The sequence below is a fragment of the Manis javanica genome, chromosome 4 (assembly GCF_040802235.1).
Source record: "Manis javanica isolate MJ-LG chromosome 4, MJ_LKY, whole genome shotgun sequence".
Taxonomy (NCBI): Eukaryota; Metazoa; Chordata; class Mammalia; order Pholidota; family Manidae; genus Manis; species Manis javanica.
In genome coordinates this window covers 11,328,549-11,347,182 of record NC_133159.1, presented here as the reverse complement: position 1 = coordinate 11,347,182, position 18,634 = coordinate 11,328,549, and the positions used below count along the sequence as shown (strand labels likewise).

General features: G+C 57.2%; 1 protein-coding gene across 1 annotated transcript; it reads right to left on the bottom strand.

Annotated features, from left to right (window-relative positions):
* Nucleotides 1–1,458: 1,458 nt before the first annotated feature.
* Nucleotides 1,459–16,952, bottom strand: EFHD2 (EF-hand domain family member D2). Its single transcript, XM_073233249.1, has 4 exons — nt 16,575–16,952; nt 5,288–5,435; nt 4,147–4,281; nt 1,459–3,174 (listed from the first exon to the last, which is right to left on the bottom strand). The coding sequence occupies exons 1-4, from the start codon at nt 16,883–16,885 to the stop codon at nt 3,043–3,045; spliced, it is 726 nt and encodes a 241-aa protein (XP_073089350.1). The 5' UTR covers nt 16,886–16,952; the 3' UTR covers nt 1,459–3,042.
* Between the last annotated feature and the right edge of the window lie 1,682 nt (nt 16,953–18,634).

The following is an 18,634-nucleotide window of genomic DNA, read 5'->3' as shown; positions in this document are numbered from 1 at the left end:
GAGTGGGTTTGTCCCCCAGCCACTCAGAGCCACGCTTTGCTGGAAAAGTAACCATGGATGACTTGGCTGTGGCTGGGCTCAGGGGCAGGGTGCCTCTGGGGTAGCGATGCCAGGGTTGGGAGCAAGGCGGGGGTGTGAGAGCCTGAGAAATTGGGCAGGTGCTACTGCTTGGGGCCCATCTTTTCTAGCTGCTGGGACAAGACTCAGGTGGCAGCTGTTGCTCAGGTGAGGCCCACTAGGGTGCCAGCTGCGGGGCTGGCAGGTTTCTCCTCATAAGCAGATGAAGATACTGGGGGTTCAGAGAGGTTTTGGGGACTGAGTGAGAGAGGTGGTGTTTGGTGATGGGGGCTGGGACTCACTGCGGGGAGGCCTGCTGAGAGGGTGGGACTGGGGAGGGTTTGAGGATGTGTCTCCCATTCCCCTCTGGTCCCTGAACCACTGTGAGCCTCTTCGTTCCTCTCTGCCTGGGCTGGGAGTTGGGGGGGCGGGTCTCGTCAGGCCAAGGCTGGGCACCCCCCTCACCAGCTGACACCTGTTGGTGGAGGGCCCTGGCTTGGGACAGCTGGCCCCCGTGTCGCTCACATTCGGAGGGCATGAGGTCCCTACTCACAGCCAGCCCGGCGGGCCGGTGCTCTGGAGCTTGAGTGTCAGCCCTTCCCTGTCAGTATCCTCCTCAGGGAGGCCTTTTGCAAGAGGACATTCCAGATCCTGATGTTCCTCCTTTGGGGAAAGAGAATTCATAGTGCTTCACCTAACATGCTGGGTTAACGGTGGTGGCACCTGAGGCACTGGGTGGCACATGGGGGTGGCACTCCCCAGGAAGTACGTTCAAGGACACTGCCTCCCCAGGTGGGGACTGTTGGAAGCCCAAGGCGCTGGACATGCCGGCTGCTGTACTTCCACCCACAGCCACTTGGGGGCAGTGAGGGCCAGCCAAATCCCAAACTGCCACTCCTGGGAGGGAGAGGGGCGCCCAACCTGGAAACCACAGGGCTGGGAAGACCTTGTGACCCTCACCCACCCTCACCTTGAACAGACGGGGAGACTGAGGCCCAGTGGGAACCTCGTCTGTCAAGCTGCACAGGGAGCACCCAGGCTCTTTCCTGGGCACCCCATTGTTGCAGCCTGTGTGTGGAGGAGGGTCTTGGGGGTCCTCTAGGGTGCATCAATCCAGGATCCCTGTGGTGGCGGTGTCACTCTGGGCGCATGCCCTCTGAACCCCGCCAGCGGGGTGGGGATGAAATGAGTAAATATATGTAAAGCACTTACTGACTGGGCCCTGGTGACAGCGGGTGGGCATCAAACCCAACCTCCCCCATTTGAAAGAATCCCCTTTTCTCTCTGGCTTCTGACAAGGCAGGGAGCCACCGAGGCGAATGCCACCCAGCACCCAGGTGGCCTCATCCCTGTCCCCTCTCCTCCCCACCAACCAACAAGAACCACACACACATAAGAATATAGAATTTTATCTTATTTTAGTTAAAAAAAATAATTGTACCACCGAATGAAGAAGTAGCTTTTTTTCTTTTTTGGGTGGGGGTGAGAAGGGAGGAAAAAGTAAAAAGCAAAAAGCCCAAAGAAAAAGAACTGTTTATATTCATCTGTATAAACATATATGCTAAGGCAAACGCAATCCAGGGCCAAGACTGCTGCACTGGGGTCAGTACCTCTTAATTTCTGCAGATTCTAAGGCCAAAAAAATAAAACCTCTGCGAGTCCAACGGACGTCTTGTGGACTCTTGGGGCATTTTACTAAAATAAGAGTCATCGAGTTTAAAAAGCAGTGACACTGTCATGACACACACTGGAAGCTGCATAACTGTGGCCTTGATGGCCATTCACTTGTTTGGCCTGAGTGACGGGCACGGCTTCACGACACAGCAACGGACACGGACACACACACGGACGGACACACACGTGAGCGAGCACATTGGGCGCTGCGTAGGATGTAGCCACAGCCCGCCTGGGGATGGGCACGGGGAGGGCTGGGGTCCCCATGCTTCCTCAGGGGGTGGGTGTGATGGGACAGGTCCTGTCGCTGGTGACAAGGCGGTGAACATCACCAGGGAAGGATGGTGTGAAAGGGCTGAGCGAGGGGCCCTGCTTCCCACTGCCCAGTCTGTGCAAACCCCTTAAAGCACTTCTCGGACGCCTCCTGGAGGACAGAGATGGGCACCGGCTCCCTACCCCACCAAGGGGCACATCCCTCCTTCCCACCCTACTTTCTCCAGAGCCCCTGTGACCCTCAGGCTGTTCCAGGGGGGTTAGGGGAGTGGTGTTTCTGCCCCCAGAGCCTTCCCTGCCCATGATCCATGGCATGGCTAGCAGAGCGTGGGCCCATGAGGTAGATTGGCACAGCTACCCCCTCACCCTGCCCTGGCTGGGCCCCAGATAACTGGGGTCTCCATGTCAGCATGGGGTGCCAGGGGCCTGGGTCCCTTTGCCGAGATAGAAGCACCCCCTCGACTGGCAGAGAGGAGGCAGGGCTGGAGGGACAGGTGCTGGGGGTGGGGAATCTTGCATGCCTCTGATCGGTTCTTAGATCCCTCGAGGGAGCTGCCCACAATTCCTGCCATCTGTTGCCCTCCTAGTCTAGGAAGGGGGTCAGGGAGCCCCGGGGGCAGTGCAGCCTGCAGGCAATGCGCAGGTGGCCTCTGGGCAGGGTGGTGGTGAACAGGGAGAGGCACAGGGAGGGGTGTGTATGGAGGGCAGGGAGCACCCTGGAGCCAGGCGCTGGGCTTGGAGCAGTGAGCTGTGCTGGAGCAGGCAGCAGGGCAGCCGGGCAGCTGGGGGCTGGGGTGTGAGAGACGCAGGAACCGGCAGGGAGGGCCGGGCCCGGCAGGGAGCCAGCCCAGCGTGGCGGCCTGGGGAACTGCAGGAGGAGTCACCTCTCTGAGACCCCTCAGCTGGCTCTGTTCGCAGGCAGGTTTAGGTTTTGCGCATGGTCCTTCCAGACAGAGCTGAGGATTCAGGCTCGGCCTCCAGGGTGCCTCAGCGGGGGGCTGGGCGCGGCGCAGGGCCATGCCGTCCCACAGCCCCTGGCTACTTGAAAGTGGACTGCAGCTCCTTGAAAGCCGCTTTCCGCTGCTTCATCTCCTCTGCCTGCTTCTTCCTTTCCTCCTGTTCCGCCTTGATCTCCTCCTCAAAGCGGCTGGACACGTTGATGGCCTGGACCTGGGCAGGAATGGGGTGAGATGGGGGTTCTCTGCGCCTTGCTCTGGGGTCCCCCTGACCCTGGTTCTGCTGTGCCCCTCCCACCAACGAACGCACGCATAGCTCCACCTTTCACTGCTGCAACCGCCAGGAACTTCATTCACCTTTCCGAGCCTCATTTTTTCCACCTAGAGCCTGGGGCTCAATACCTCCTGACCTCAGGCATTCGCTGGGGTGATTGAAAGCGAGAACACACACTCAGGGGCTGCTGCTCAGCATGGGTCTGAGGAGTAGGAGCTTCTGCTATTGCTATTCTGTCCTGTTTCCCGTCCTGAGAAGCCCAGCTGCTCACGCAGCCCCACTGATGAACCTGAAAACATCCCGTCAACCTTAGAAGCCCAGAGGGAGGTGGGAGGCGGCCTTTGGAAGGAATGTTCTTAGCTAGTATGGGAAGAGGGAGACACGAGGAAGGCAGGTCCTCTTGGGTGCTGGGAGGGCAGGATCCAGGAGCCATACTTGTCCCCTTACCTGTGTGCTGAAAGGGGAGGGTGACTCCGCAGGTGGCTCTAGGGTTTGCCACACTCCCTCCAGCCTGGGGCTGGTGGGGCTGATGTCTCAGAGAGGCCCCGTGTTTCTGGGCCTGCTCTGCTGTCTCCCAGACCTGCCCTTAAAGGCCTGATCTTTTGGGGTAGGGGCTTCATGAGCCAGGCACAGGTCAAAGTGGTCCCTATTCCCTCTTTAAGAGTACATGCCCCTCACCCCAACCCTAGGGCAGGGAGAGAAAGGGGAGCTGGACAGGAGCACAGCCTGGAAGGGAGGGGACAGAAGCCTGGAGTGCCATGGCCTTGCCCAGCCCCGCTGGGGTGTCAGCTGCCCATGTCCCGTCTGCAGCCTCAGCTACAGGCAGGGGAAGGGCTGACCCTCAGCTAACTCAGGGTCCCTCAGCCAGGGTCTGGCCCCCCACCCGGCTCCACATATCCTCCCGTTCCTTACCTTGGCCTCAAAGAAGCTCTTGGCCCCCTTGACACCCTCGGTGGAGACGTCGATCTCGGAGAGGCGGGCCAGCACGTGCAGCCCGCTGTCCTCCTGCAGCTCCCCAGCCGCGGCCTTGCGGAAAATCAGGAGGAACTGCCGCAGGGAGGAAAGTGGGGTCAGGGAGAGAGGGAAGGCGCCGGGGTCCCTGGCCACACCCGGGCCCAGGCTCAGGCCTCCCCTGGGACACACGGGGCATGCCCGCGGGGCTGGGCTCTCCCCTCTCCATGCTCTGTGTCCTGCACAGGCCCCTGTGCCCCTCCCCCTCTGGGCCTCAGTTTGCCCAACTGTACAGCGGGAGGCGAGGTGACCAGGTTCTGGGGTTACTGCAGGCCGGCTTTCCCATGGTCAGCTCCCAAAGAGAGCCATCCCCGACCTCTTATTGTTGTCTCCACTGTTTCCCAAACTAATATGCTCTAAATTCCATTAGAGGGTCTGCAAGGTACATGACTGTGCCCACTTTACAGAATGAGGAAGGCTCAGAGACAAGAAAAACACCTGCTCTAAAACTCCGTGGCAGAAAGTGACAGAAGAAAGATCTGACCCCATGTCCTGACTCCAAACCATCACCCTGCCCTGCCACCCCCCTGGCATTTAGCCCTGGGCTGCCTGGCGTCCAGTACCACTGCTCTGGCTTTGAGCCTCCGTTTCCTCTTCCGTAACACAGGCTCACTCACGCTTCCCATCTCAGAGTGAGGGCTGCGTGAGGTGGGAGCCTGGAGCCAGGCAGCCCGGGGCACAGCTCCTCTCACACCCACAGCACACGTCTCTCCATGTCCCCTACTCCTGAACCATGGGATCCTGTCATTCCAGTCTGTGCATCTTGCCCTCCACACGCCGGGACCCGTGGCGAGCAGGGCCTTCTCTGCACCCCCAGAGCCCAGACAGGGTCATGCAGAGAACGCTCCTCCCTCCTCCTCACTTGGGGCATCTCAGAACCCCCCCTGGTGCCGGCTCTAGGGCCCCGCTGAAGCCACACTCAGCCAACCATCAGCCATTCAATAGTGGCTGCCAAGGAAATGTTGCTCAGTGACAAAGGGGACTTAGTCTTTTCCGGCCACCAAGCCCTTAGGATCGACCTCCCACGGGGAGTGGGGCTCACCTCCCGGAAGCTGAGCTTGCTGTCAAAGTCCTCATCCACCTCCTTGATCATGTTTTTCAGGCCCAGGTGGGTCTGGGGGGCTCCCAGCTTCTCCATCATTAGCTTTAGCTCCATCAGGTCAATGAAGCCGTCCCGGCCAGCATCGTATCTGTGGGTGCAAAGAGAAAGGTCTAAGGGCATCCAGACACCCTCACACCTGAGTAGGCAGAGCAGTTCATATGCAGGGGCGCAAGGAGCCTGGGGACTCAGAGGGCACCTCCCACCAACACGCCATCCTATCACAGCTGGAAGGGACCTTGGCCCAGGCAAAGTCCCGATGCGTGGCCCTGCTGCTTGGTTACCTCTGATGATGGGGAGCTCACCACATGGCCTAGCAGCCTCCTTCATGCTAAACAGTGCTAACTTTTGGACAAGGCCGCTGCACAAGGAACCTGAAACCACAGCCTCTCTGTACTGTGACATGAGCAAGTAGGGAGAGAAAGAATTCACAGTACCATGTGGGTATGGAGCAGGAGGTGGGCTCTGATGCCAGCCTCACTGACCATCTCCAAGATCAGCTGGCTGACTGGCATCTCCACCAGCACTTGAAGCACATCTTGGCCCCATCTCTCCCCCAGTCCCTGTGCCCACCCAGGAAGGAGGCAGGAGGTATCACAGGTCACAGGGCAGGGCCAGAGGTCATAGGAGGGAGCTTCCCCCAGGGTGTGTTGAGGGAACAAGTTGTGCAGGGTGCCTTGGCTGAGTGGGGGTGGGGGTGGAGCTGGGCTGCTGGAAAGGCCTGGAATGGTGAATAGACAACAAGAGTCTTGGCCCCTCCCACTTTAAGTCTCCTTTTTCTACCACCAACCAACACACCTGGCAGAAGCAGGGACAGGGTTGGGGGCAGAGTCTATAATCATCTTTCTCCACCAGCCTCCAGGTGGTAAGAGCTTGGGTCAGAGATGGCCTCCGGGCGGTGGCCCTGGCGCCAGAGTACACAGCAGGGTGGCTGTGGGTGTTGTTCACACAGCCCCACCCCAGCCCTCTTATCAGGCTAACCAAACACCTGCCCTATCTCTTGGGGGCTGAGGCAAGTGGTCTTGGGGTTGGAAAATGTGCCTCCTGAGAAACCTCCTGCAGTTACCAGGGCCTCAAGCTGGCTGGGTGAACAGTAGTGTGACCTAGAGGGGCTGACTTCCAGAAGCCTATGTCCCGCGGACTTGGAGTTCCTACATGAACACACATCTCACTCCTGTGCTGCCTCAGGGCTCCCTAGTTCCCTGCCCCCATCTCTAATTATCCATAAGCTTTGCATGACTTTGGATATCTAATAGTAATCGCTTACTGAAATCCATCTTTGTGCTGGGAACTTTACATACTTAATTTTATCCCTGTAATGTTTTATAATGGAGGCTCAGAGAGGCTAAGTGACCTGCCAAAGGTCACACAGCAGTACAGGAAGTAGCTGGGCTTCCACTCCATGTCTGCCAGGCCATAAACCTGCACATTTGCTCTGTGCCTAGCCCCCTTCCATGTGTCCTGGGGCTGCCAGCCGCACAGAGGTAAATGCCTGGGGAGCTGAGCACAGCGTTTGTGTTAGGGTATAAATAGTTCAGCATCAAGTGAGTCAGTGACGCAGAAAGGGAAGACGGGTCTCTGGGAACCCTGCAGGGAATGGGGTCCTGAATCCTTTTCCCCCCACCATGGGGTGAGGGTGCTGGCGTGGGGACAGATGGCCAGAGGTCCCTGTGGCAGTGGCCATAGCTAGGCCGGAAGCAGATGTGGGAGGATGTGGTAACGGGTGTGGGGCTTGGAAGGGCCCGGCTTTATTTACTGCTCAAGTGTACAGGTTTCTCCTGCAGCCAGGGCTGGCTCAGTTTCAGAGGAAATGCATATAGAGTGTTCAAACTTGGATGGAAACTGGAGTTCTATATTTCTTGGTGTCTGGCAGCTCCCAGGCCTGGCTGGGCTGTAGCTTTCACTGCGGCTTGAACTGCCGCCTGTACCAATCAAGGGTCAATCAATTACTGGGTCTGGGCTCCTCCCCAGGCGGGCTTCGGCCCCCAGGGAAACAATGTAGGTGCTGGCCACAGTGACAGCAGATTAACTGCCTAGGGGAAGGTGACAGGTCAGGAACAGGCCAGGTGCTGGCTGGGAGTTGGAGCCCCACAGGTGGTGACACTGTCGGGGATTGTCCCCACAAGACCACTGGGGAGCGGGCATCCACCTGTGCCCTGGGCTCTGGATCACTGGATCAGCTAGGTTCCAGGGTTAACCTGATTGAAGATGACCTTGAAGGTTTGTGCTCATATCAACTCTGCTGAGACTGACAGGGTCCAAATCCCAGATCTGCCACATGCTGGCTGGATAACCCTGGTCAAGTTATCCCACCCCACAAACCTCAATTTCACCATTATATCATGGTGATCAAAACACCTGTCTCAGGATTGAGACAAGTATTAACAGAGATAATCCAAGTAGATTCTTAGCACAGATCTGGGCCTATAGGAAACCCTTATACATGCTCACTATAATAAATAAACAACAATAATATTATTAATATCTACCTTTAGGACTAATGAGATTAAGGATATAAAATGCCTAGTATGTGTTTAAAACCTGCTAAGTTCATTATAATAATAATAGTGGCTACTGAGAGCTTTTTGTATGCCAGAACTTATGTTAAACAGTTTGCACATATAACATGAATAAACATGGTGATGACAATAAGTCATAATGATAAAAAATACAACAGCTTCTCCCTGGGCACCTGATGGTGCACGGCTGTTGCAGACTCGCCTGGAGGCAGGGGGTGGACAGGACGACCCAGAGGTCCCTCCAGCATCTTCCCTTCCTCTGAAGGTCCCACTCCTTCCCACATTAGGCCTGATTCAAAGACCTCACCACCTGGGGAGGTGGAAAGACAGGACAGAGCCTTTTGCTTTCTTGCTGGGCAGAGGGAGAGAGGATCCTTAGCCCTGGAGTACTTTTCCATCCCTTCTCTGACATGGAGGGAAGTGATGAAGAGAAGCTGTCACTGTACCACCAGCAGGTGGATGACTGGCAACAGGAGAGAACGATGTTCTAAAATGGCTGGAAACTGGCATATCCCTGACTGGGGAGACCCTCTCATTCCTTAGCCCCATCCCCAAGCTGGCACTGAGGGTGCAGGTGGCTCAGAGGATCCAGGGAGAGAGCCAGCACACCAGCACGGTCTGGATAGCCTGGTCCACCTGCTTCGTGTCACGTGGGGAAACTGGGGCCTAGAGTGGGCAGCCACCAGCCCATGGTGGTCATGGTGCGGGATTCCAAAAGTTGGAAGCTTGCTTTCTTCCTGCCTGTCTGCTTCCTTCTTCTGCTGCTGCTTCGGGTCCCATGGAGGGCCCTGAATTCTCAAGCTGGCAAGGGCTGGGGAGGCTGGGCTGAGCATGCAGCTTGGGGTCTGCCCAGGAGGGCCAGTTCTATCCAGTAGGAAGCGACAAAGCTCTGGGGCTGGGAGCTCAGCACTTTCCCCAGCGCTGGAGGGAGGCTGCTGCACCTGGCGCTGTGCCCGCATTCCTGCCCGCCTCCCCCTGAATAGTTCTCCATAGGGAGGGTTCAGCAGCTGCTGCCCTGGATGCTGGTGACAAAATCCTCTCTCATCCACCCTTGGAAGTGGAGCAGCCGGCCATTACCCAGACAGGCTTTGCTCTTCTGGGCTGAGCTGGTCCCTCCCAGCTGGCTGCTCCTCTTCCCCTTGGTTCTGGAACCAGGAGGTACACGGGTGGGCAGGGGCTGGCATCTACAGCAAAGAGTACTGATGCCCTGGCCCTGCAGCCAGGCCAGTCCCTGTTTCATGACAACATTATGATTGGCTCCTCTTTGCTGAGCACTTATTTTGTCAGGCACTGTGCCAAGCGTTTTGCTTCAGATCCTCACAAGAACTCCACGAAGCAGGCATAAATATCCCCGTATTACAGATGAGGAGACTGAGGCTCAGCGAGGCAATGACTTGGCCAAGGTCATAGCTGGCAAGGATACAGCTGGGATCTGAACCCAGGCCTGATGAAACACATGTGCTTTTAATTACTATGCTATGTCCTGATGCCAACAGACCCTGTCCCAGAGAACCTCAGGTGGGGAGGGATATTGGAGGCTACCTCATTTAGATGTTCCAAAGTGATTCTTAAAGCAGTTTTTCTGCTTGGTGTCTTGAATACCTCTGAGGACGGGAAGCTCACTGCTTCCCTAAAGCAGACCATTTTGGCTTGGGAACTGTCTACTAGGAAGTCACTTCTCATGCATGACCCTCCCCACCTACCAGCTGCGCAACAGCTGCTGCATAGCGGAGGGTGGAGGCAGTGGTTTGGGAGCACAGAGGACCTCAATTCTGTGCCTTCTGATTCCTATCCCAGGCCTTTGCTGATGACCCCTGTGCCCACGAGGGTTCCCAGGAGAACAGGGAGCTGGGAGGGGGTTGTTTGTGGACCACGGAGCTCCCAGGCCCATCTGGTTTTGGTCTCAACATTCATAGACCTGGTCCTCTCCCACTGTCTGGGGAGGCCTCTACTCGTCCTGTGAAACGGAAGGCAGGTCTCTTGGGGCAGAAAAGCTTTGGTCTTGTTGGTAGTTACAGTCCACCTTCCCTGTAGGTGGACGCCCACTGCTCAGGGTTGACTACTCAGTGTTGCCCGTCAGTTCCTGCACACCCCCAGCCCCAGACTGCCTGACTCACGTGGGGAAAGCCCAGCCACTTCCTCCGGGCCTGTCTGCAGAATCTGACGCACGTCTGTGGCTCTGTGTCAGTCAAAGGGTATGTGCATGTGTGTGTGTGTGGCTCACGGCTCCCCGGTGGCTTTTCAGTGAGTCTGAGGATCAGTGGGAGTCCCTGGCTGATGGCAATCTGCTGGGGGCTGTCAGGGTGCGGGGACACCCTAACCTCGGGTTCAGCCACCTCATGCTGCGACCACACGCTGAGTCCCAGCAGGGAGGGCATCGCTCTCCCCTTATATGCCAGCAGGGGGTTTCAGCCAGCTCTCCCCTCCTTCCCTGCCTCCTTCCCTGACTGCTCTTAATGATTAATGTTAGAATAGTAATCGCAAATAACATTTACTGAATGATATTATCCAGTATTTATTACTGAACTTCATCTTTCCCCCAATCCTCTTGTTTATCCCCTTACCCCTTAGACTAAGTAAGTTCAAGCTTGGCATGTGGCTGAGAGGTGGCTGTGGGGGGCCTAGGGCATCTTAAACTTAAATGTGCACACCTGGTGAATCTTGTTAAAATGCAGATTCTGATCCAGCAGGTCTGGAGTGGGGCTGGAGTGTCTGCATTCCTAACCCACTCCCAGGTGCTGCGGCTCTGTTTGGCTTCCATGGGAACAAGGCACTAGGACTCAGACTCAAGCACAAATGCTGTCTTGTCCTTCCCAGCTGTGTGGCTTTGGACAAGTCATGTAACCTCTCTGAGACCTGGTCTTCTCCTCTGTGAAGTGAGTTAAGATAATCTTCAGAATGTTAACGGAGGATTAAACGATCCTCTGTGGCCCTCTCACTCAGACGAGGGCAGGGTGCTGGGAAGGGCCTGGGGCTGGGTGTCCACAAGGCTCAGGATTCCCCAGGCCTGGCTCCGTCTAGCTGTATTTTTCTGTCCTAGAACCTTGCTTCAGTGCCGTCCCTGCAAAGCGGAAGTCAGCCAAGTAGAAGTGCTGCTCAGCTGTCCCAGGGAACTTAGCGGCTGGCGGGTGTGGGGACGTCCCTGCTGAGGTCACAGAGCAACTCCAGCTCTTCTGGTTGGGCTGGCCGCGCAGGAAGGACCTCCCCCGAGGCAGCAGGGCCTGGTCTCACAGAGCCCAGGCTCTTAGAGCTGAAGCCAGCCTTGGGTCCAGAGGGCAGGGAGAGAAGGCAGGCAGGAAGGTGTAAACCAAAGGGGAACTGAAAGTCCCCAGAGGGGAGGGAGAGGAGAGGTGACTCAGAGTCGGAAGGGAAGTAGGAAGGGCAAAGAGTGAGCTCAGAGGTCAGGAAGTCCTCTCTCTCCGGGGGTGGGGCAGCTCTGCAGAAAGCCAGCCTTCTGTCCTTCAGGGAGAAGGACCCACCCACTGCACCCCACAGAGGGTTCCTCTGGAGGCTCTGAGGGCCCCCCCGACCATAAACCAGCCTTCACTTAGCCTCTGGAGCACCTCACTTGGCTGACCTGGTTTTAACCCTGCCTCTGCCACTTCTTACAACCTTGGATAAGTGACTCGACCTCCTTGAGCCTCGGTTTCCTCATCTGGCAGATGGGGACAATGATATTACCCACCTCACTGTGCTGGTGTGAGGATTAAATTTAATTCCTGAAATGATACACACAGGCTCCTGCAGGAGCAACTGGGCTGGGTGGCTCCATTCACCAAGCAGAGGGCATGGCAGACGGGGGCTGGCTTCGGAGCGCGCACTGATTGCGATGGCCTTCCTGATAAGAACTTTCAGTAGTCACGGTAGACACCAAGGATGGGCGCTTCCGTTCCCAGCCCTGTGGGCCCATCCTCTGCCCTGCAAAGACCCCTAGGTACGCTGCTCTCTAAGACTTTCAGCTCCTTGAGGGTAGGGACTTTATTCTTCCTTTAATTTGCTGGAACTTGCAAACAAACTTAGTATCTGTTGGATTAATGATCAAATGAGTGGACTTTGTTTTTCAAAAGCATCACCTAAATTTTTAACAGCCAACCAGGCACGATGGTGGATTCTTCCCAAAGGCTCGGGATGTTATAAACTTTATCCTCAGAACTTTACCAGGGAGGGTCTTTAGCCTTAGGGGAAGATGAGGCTCTGAGAAGCTCCCCACCCAGAGTCACCCAGCTAGGCAGCGGCAGGTGGGAGTCCCAGTTCTGTACCACTCCAGAGCCCTTGTGTGCTCGTCTCTTTTTTCTACCACCTGCCTTCCATGTAATGAAGTGATAATGAATTCACTTCCCCATTTTTGTTATTTATCAAAGCCACATGTAGCTGTCAATCAGAGCGTTTGTTCAGCAGGAAGAAAGAGGGTTCTCATGCTGGGTCCCAGTCACTCTGGCCCAAAGCAAGAGGATTGCTGCCAGCCTGACAGGCCCTGCAGCTCTGTGGGGGGTGAGTGGGGGCAGCCAGCAGCTACTGGGTGCAACCTCAGTGCCGGGCTAGACTACCACCGCCAGGGCTGTGGATGACGGTGACAGGAACTTACGAAGTACCTACTTTGTGCCAAGCACTGGGTTAAGCACCCATAGCAGCCCTGGGAGATGGGTGTTATTACTCTCCCTATTCATGGGTGAGGAACTGAGGCTCAGAAAGTTTAAGTCCCCTTCCCCAGGGCCCCCAGCTGGGATTCAAACCCGGGCTGCAGACTCCCAAGACTCTGCTCTTAACCACTGCACCACACTGTCTTCCAGAAGGATGCTGGGAGAGGTGCCGGAGCGCAAGGGTCTGAGGAGACACCTGGGAGGCAGAGGCGGTGAGGTAGAGGGGAGGGCGGGGTGGAAAGGAGAGAGGAAAACAGGAGAGGGAGGCCTGCCTTTCTGATGCAAAGGGTCATGAGATGAAGCCTTTGGGGAGGCGGCTGGGCAAGGCAGGGAACTAGGGCATCTTCCTCAGATTCCACGGCAGGCTCACCATTACCTAGCTGCCTACCTCTCTGGAGGTCTCGGCTTACAAAATCCCATAGGCAGCTGCCAGCCCAGAGGTGGGTCCCCTTGAGAGCCTGTCTGGGGCCACCACTGTCCCCTTGCCTGAAGGATTTCAGAGACATGCCTGGATGGATGGGCAGAGACAGGGGGGCAGAGGGTGGGATCAGAGGTGATGGGCATGGGGTGAGGCCACATGGGGAGGAGGACTGAGTTCTGGTTCTGCTGATGTGGGGCCTCCACGGGCCGGCGCCATGCCCCCTGTGTGTCACCTCCCAGCCCCACCCGGGGGGGGACCACCATCTCCAGCCTACGCAGGGAGACTCTGGTTCAGGCCCATGAGCCAAACCTCGGTGACTCTAAGCAAGTCACTACACCTTTCTGAGTCTGCTTCTTCTCCTTTAAAATGGGGACAAGGGTTGGAGTCCACTTGAAGGCTGCTCCCCGTTGGAACCTGCACGGCTGCAGCGTGAGGTCAGTGATGGCAGAGAGCCTGTCTATCTTCCCTCCGTCCTCAGGAAGTACCTGCTGATGGACACTGATGGACGGACCAGGAGACTCCGGGAGGCAGCTCTGCCATCCAGAAGGGGTCAAGGCCCCTCAGAAACGAGGTCATTGCCAAATCGCCTTTGGGAATCATCACATACAGCCTGCTCCTTTCCAGACAGGAAGACCGAGACGCCAGGAGGACAGGCCGACCAATTCAGTGGCAAGAGCCAGGCTGGAGGCCCAGGCTTCCTAGCTCCTGGTCTCCAAGAAAGGCTAGCTTCCAGTTCCCCCTGGCCTCCCTGACTCCTGTGCTTGGCTCTGGTGGATGGCCTATCCTGGAGGGCCGGGCTCCCCTGCTCCCTGCCGTGGTTGCTGGAGACCTGGGTGGAAGTCTCTCAGCAGAGACCTGGCTGTGATCCTCAGGCCCCGCCTGGACCCAGGAGGCTGCAGCCCTGCTTGGACACCAGAAGCAGAACGGGGGTTTTGTCCTCTATGAGAGCCTGTCTGTTGGCTGTTCACAGCCGGGACCCGGCTGGACTGGGCTCAGATGGCACAGTGAAGCCTTGTTTCCTTGAATACAAAATCTGCAGCTTTCCATTCTCGCCAGGGCCCCCAGTGGGTGGCACTTCCTTCCCTAGAAGTCCAGCTCCCTGGCTCCTTCCTGCCCCTCCCACCCCTACCCCTCTTCCAATGCCCAGCAAGCACTCGTGGTGCCAAGAGGTGACTTGCAGGGGTTCAGCTCCCCCCAGACTGCATCAAAGTAAACCTCACACCAAAAACAGTCACTGTAAAAAGTGAGCTTTCCCTGCAAACGCAGCTTCAAGAACATTTCCTTAGTCATGTGCCCCTTCTAATCAAGCTGCAGCCTCCCAAGTCCCTGCTCATGTGGGGTCTCTGGGTTCTCCCAAACGGCTCCATTTTTTTTTTTTTTTTGGTGGGAGGTAGGGTCCTGCGGAAGCCCAAGAGAAGGGAGATTCTGGGAAAAGGAAGGTATGGCTGACAGTGGGCCCAGAAGGCAGAAAATCAGCCATGAACATGGACAGGGGTGTTTGGGAGAACCTTTTCCCCTGTGGAAGCATCTGTCCATGATGGGAAGCTCAGAAGGGGAGGACATGGGTTTTAGAGTCATAGACCTGGGTTTGGGTCCTGACTCCAGCATTTTCTAGCTGTGTGGTCTTGACAAGTTACTCAACCTCTCTCTGCCCAGACTGCCCAACTGCACCATGGTAGTGATGACAGGTTCTATGCCATGGGGATACTGGGAGGGCTCGAGGAGCTCCTTAGTGTCTCGGCACTATTGATACAGGGGTCACGGCTGAGTTTGAATCATCTCCCCTGCACTCCCGAGGCGAGCAGGCTCTGCAAGGAAGTTCCAGACAATGAAGCTATAGTCAGCCCCGGGCTCGAGGAGCTTTCGATATATCTGGGCTGGGATTCTGGAAATCCTGCTCTCCTGCTAGCTCTAGCCTTTGGCTAGGAAGAAACTTTAGAGGAACTCCCAAGCAAAGCCCTGGAGTCAGAGGCAGGCTCCTCAGAGCAGGGCTAAGCACTGTCTCCCCTCCGACTGGCCCTTGCAAAAAGTATGGGGCTCCCAGCCATCAGGTCTGGGAAACTAAAACCTCTTCCTCTGTGTTGGGGCCAAATGCAGAAGCGGCAGCTTCAGCGAGCTTTGACAAGTGGGAAACAGCCTTTCTCAAGCTATGGGGTTGCAAAATGCCCTCTTTTCTTGGTCTTCCTGCTTGTCACCTGGGCACACAGCTCTGGCCAGTCCCCACCTCCTGCCCCAGCCAAGGTGGGGCCAGCAACCTTCCCTGGGCCTTGGGCTGCTTGGGCTGCCTGTCTCTGTGGGTGAGACCGCCTGACTCCCCGACCTGAGACTCCCCTACCTAGAACCTGAGGCTGGTTCTGCCCTCTTCTGACCCATCCCAGACCATATGCCTGGACCAATCCCCCTCCAGGGGCCAGGGGCTTGCAGGGTGGGGAGTGTGGCTGACCATCTCGGTTCCAGCTGGTGGACCCAGGGATGGACGAAAGGGGAGCTGGAGTCATTCCTTTCTAGTCCCCTCTGGAGAGTTTAAGGTGTTTTGTTGGGGGTGTGGTGGGCTACTGAGCCACAAGCCTGGGGTTGCCTGTCCAATCTGCTGAGGGTACAGGGTGTAGAACTACATGGAGTGAAGGGTAGGGGTGAGGGCAAAGGCCCAAGTCAGATAGGAAGGTTTGGGGTATAACCCTGTTTAGGGAGGGGAGGGGACATGCAGTGGAGTGGGGGGAGCAGGGGAGAAATGGGGCCTGCTGACAGAAATCAGGGGGGCAGTGAGTGCAAAGTTGCTGGATGGGGGAGTGCAAAGTTGGAGGGGCAGCGAGGAGGGGACTCAACCCTGAAGGGACAGTTGATGGGGGTGTTGCACATGCCTGCCGAGTGGGGGGGAAAGGTCGGAGGGGCCCCTCCCTAGGGAAACAACCTGACGGTCAAGGATCGGAGTCCTAGTTAACAGAGTAGATGGGGTAGGGGTGGGAGGGGCTGAACGGTCTCTAACCAGTTTCCTAGCAGACGCTGAGTAACTGGAGGGGTAGGGGGACAGGGATCTGAGACAAGACAGGAAATGAAGGGGACCCCACTGAGAGGAATGTCTGGCATGGGGTGCAGAGAACCTCTGTCGGGGCTCCGGGGGTGGGTGTTTTGACCAGCGGGTTGGGGTGGGGGTGGGGGAATCCGAGCAGCTGGGCAGGGGGTAAGAGAGGCCACGGAGTCCCCAACCTCATGGTGTGCGGTGTCGGGTGGAGGGGGAAGCGTCGCTACCAAGGCAGGGGTCCCAGGCCAGGGAACCAGTCTCCAGACCCCTGTGCGTGATGGTTGTGGGGGCTCGCGGAGACTCGCGATTATCTACAAGGAGCCGCGGGGTCTCCCACTCCGTGTGCGCGCCTGTGGTGCACCGGGGCAGCATCACCATGGAGGAGGGATCGCGTGCCAGGGGCCGGAGGGACCCCAGACCCCCATATGCGTGGTGGGGCGGAGGTCCCGAAGCCTCGTGGTTACCTGGAAGCGGCCGCGGGGTCCCCACCACTGCTGTGTCGGGGCTTGGGGACGCGCGGCTGGCCGCAGGGGCCCCGGGCGGCGCGGGATCGGGTTCGGGGGGCCTGGGCCAAGGCGGGCGCGCGGGGTGGGGGCGGGGGTGGGGGTCGGGGTGGGCGGGCACTCACTGCTTGAACATCTTCTCCATGTCCTTGATCTGCTTCCTGGAGAACTCCTTGAACTCGGTGTAGGGGTTGAAGACGCGGCGGCTGGGCGACTGGGGCTCGCCGATGCCCTGGTTGAGGTCGGCGCGCCGCAGCAGCTTGGCGCTCAGCTCGTCGTCCGCGCTGCCCAGCGCCTCGGCCGCCTCGTCGGGCGCCCCCGCCGCCGCGGCCGCCGCCGCCCCGTTCAGTCCGGGCTGCTCCGGGGCCTCGCCGCCGCCCTCGCCCTCCATCTGCAGCCGCCGGCTCAGCTTGCTGGCCAGCTCGTCCGTGGCCATGGCGGCCCGCGCGGCGCCTGCCCCGGCCAGCCCCTGCTCGCCGCGCGCCGCACCGCCTCTGGCCGCGCTCTTCTTCTTCCTGACACTCCCCGGCCCAGGCGCCGCCCCGGAGGTGGGACTTGCGCCCCTGGCGGGGCCGCCCGCTCCCCGCCCGCTCCCCGCCCCCGGCCCTGCGCCCCGGCTCGGGCGCGTCTCCATCGCTGCGGCTCGAGGGTGCTGGGGGCGCCGCGCCCGCCACCATCGCCCCCGTAGGCTTGGGTCCCCGTAAGAATCAGCCTCCCTCCGTCCTTACTGTGGCAGCGGAGCGGGAGAGGTCGTGCTTGGGGCCGGGCACCGGGGCGGGAAGGAAGAGGGGATCCTCCCGTGCAGTTTGGTGGCGGGTCAGCGGCCCACGGGGAAGCCGCCCCCAACCCCTTCTCTGGAATCCCCACGCGGTGAAGAGGTAATCCGGTGTCTGTGGCACCCTGTCGGTAGCCATGGAGACGACTCATTGTCAATGAGGGTGACAGGGGTATGCAGGTGGACCCGGTGAGCAGGAACCCCATTGAGATTTAACCACAGCTGGAACTGCTGCATCTTTGGAAAGGGCTGGACCAGCAGCTGCGAGGGAGCTAGGTCCGGGGCTCAACCCTGAAAGGTGCTCAGAGACCAGGGGAGGGCAAGAGGGGAAGGGGCTGGTCAGCACCCCCCGGGGCCAGCGCATCATATGGATGACTTGGCAGAATAGCTGCCGGCGCGGCTGTCTGGCTGCCCCCTGTAACTCCGCTTCAGGGCAACTGGCAGGCAGATCTTGTTGCTGCCAATTCGGTGGGGCCCGCAGAGGAGAGATGTCCTCTCCAAAGGCTCATGGGATGGGGGCTTTGGGAAGAGGCCAGAGAGGATTTCTCTCTGTGGTCTGGTCTGTTACCTTAAAAGTGCAAAGCTGTAGACCTCCAGCTCAGAACTCCTCGGGGGCTGGCTGATAATACAGATTCTCAGGCTCCAATCCAGGTAGACAAAATTGATCTCTGGACTGGGGCTCAGAAATCTTCATTTTATCAAACACCCAGGGAAATTCTGCCCAGTGAAGTCTGAGAATCACTCATCTACAAGGAAGACTGTGCTTGTGCCTGTTCTCTAACATGTTAGGACCACACTGAAGATGGTAGGTAGAAACTGCTCCCACCAGTACAGGGCACAGAGAAAAGATGGATGAAGGGGTTTAAAAACCATCACTCTGGAGGCAGAGCGCCCGAAGAATGTAAAGCCAGCAAGCTGTTACAGATGGATTCGCAAAGAACAGACCCTTCGTTGGCATTTGTTGGTATGCCATAGTTGAAGAATATTGCTGAGTTAATTTAAAAGGCATTTAAAAGAATGAAACTGAGAAATAAGCACTTCAGAAAGTATGAAAATGTTCATTAACTTATTTTGACATTGTGTCTGGAGTCCAGTAAAGGTGTTCAGCAAAACGACATGATTTTGTTTTTTAAAGTGCCTACTTAAGTTTCTATCAGTCCTTCGCAGTCTGGTCCAGCTACTTGCAAAGGGCAGGTTTCTATATTTCCTATAGATGGTATTGAAGGGCCCAACAGAAGTTTTATTATATGTCTCTCTCTCTCTCTCTATATATATATATCTATCTATATATCTATATATCTATATATATCTATATATCTTGTATAGTTATATATCTTATATAGTTATACATATACTATATAAGATGTAACTATACTGTATATGTATATAACTACATATATACTATATAAG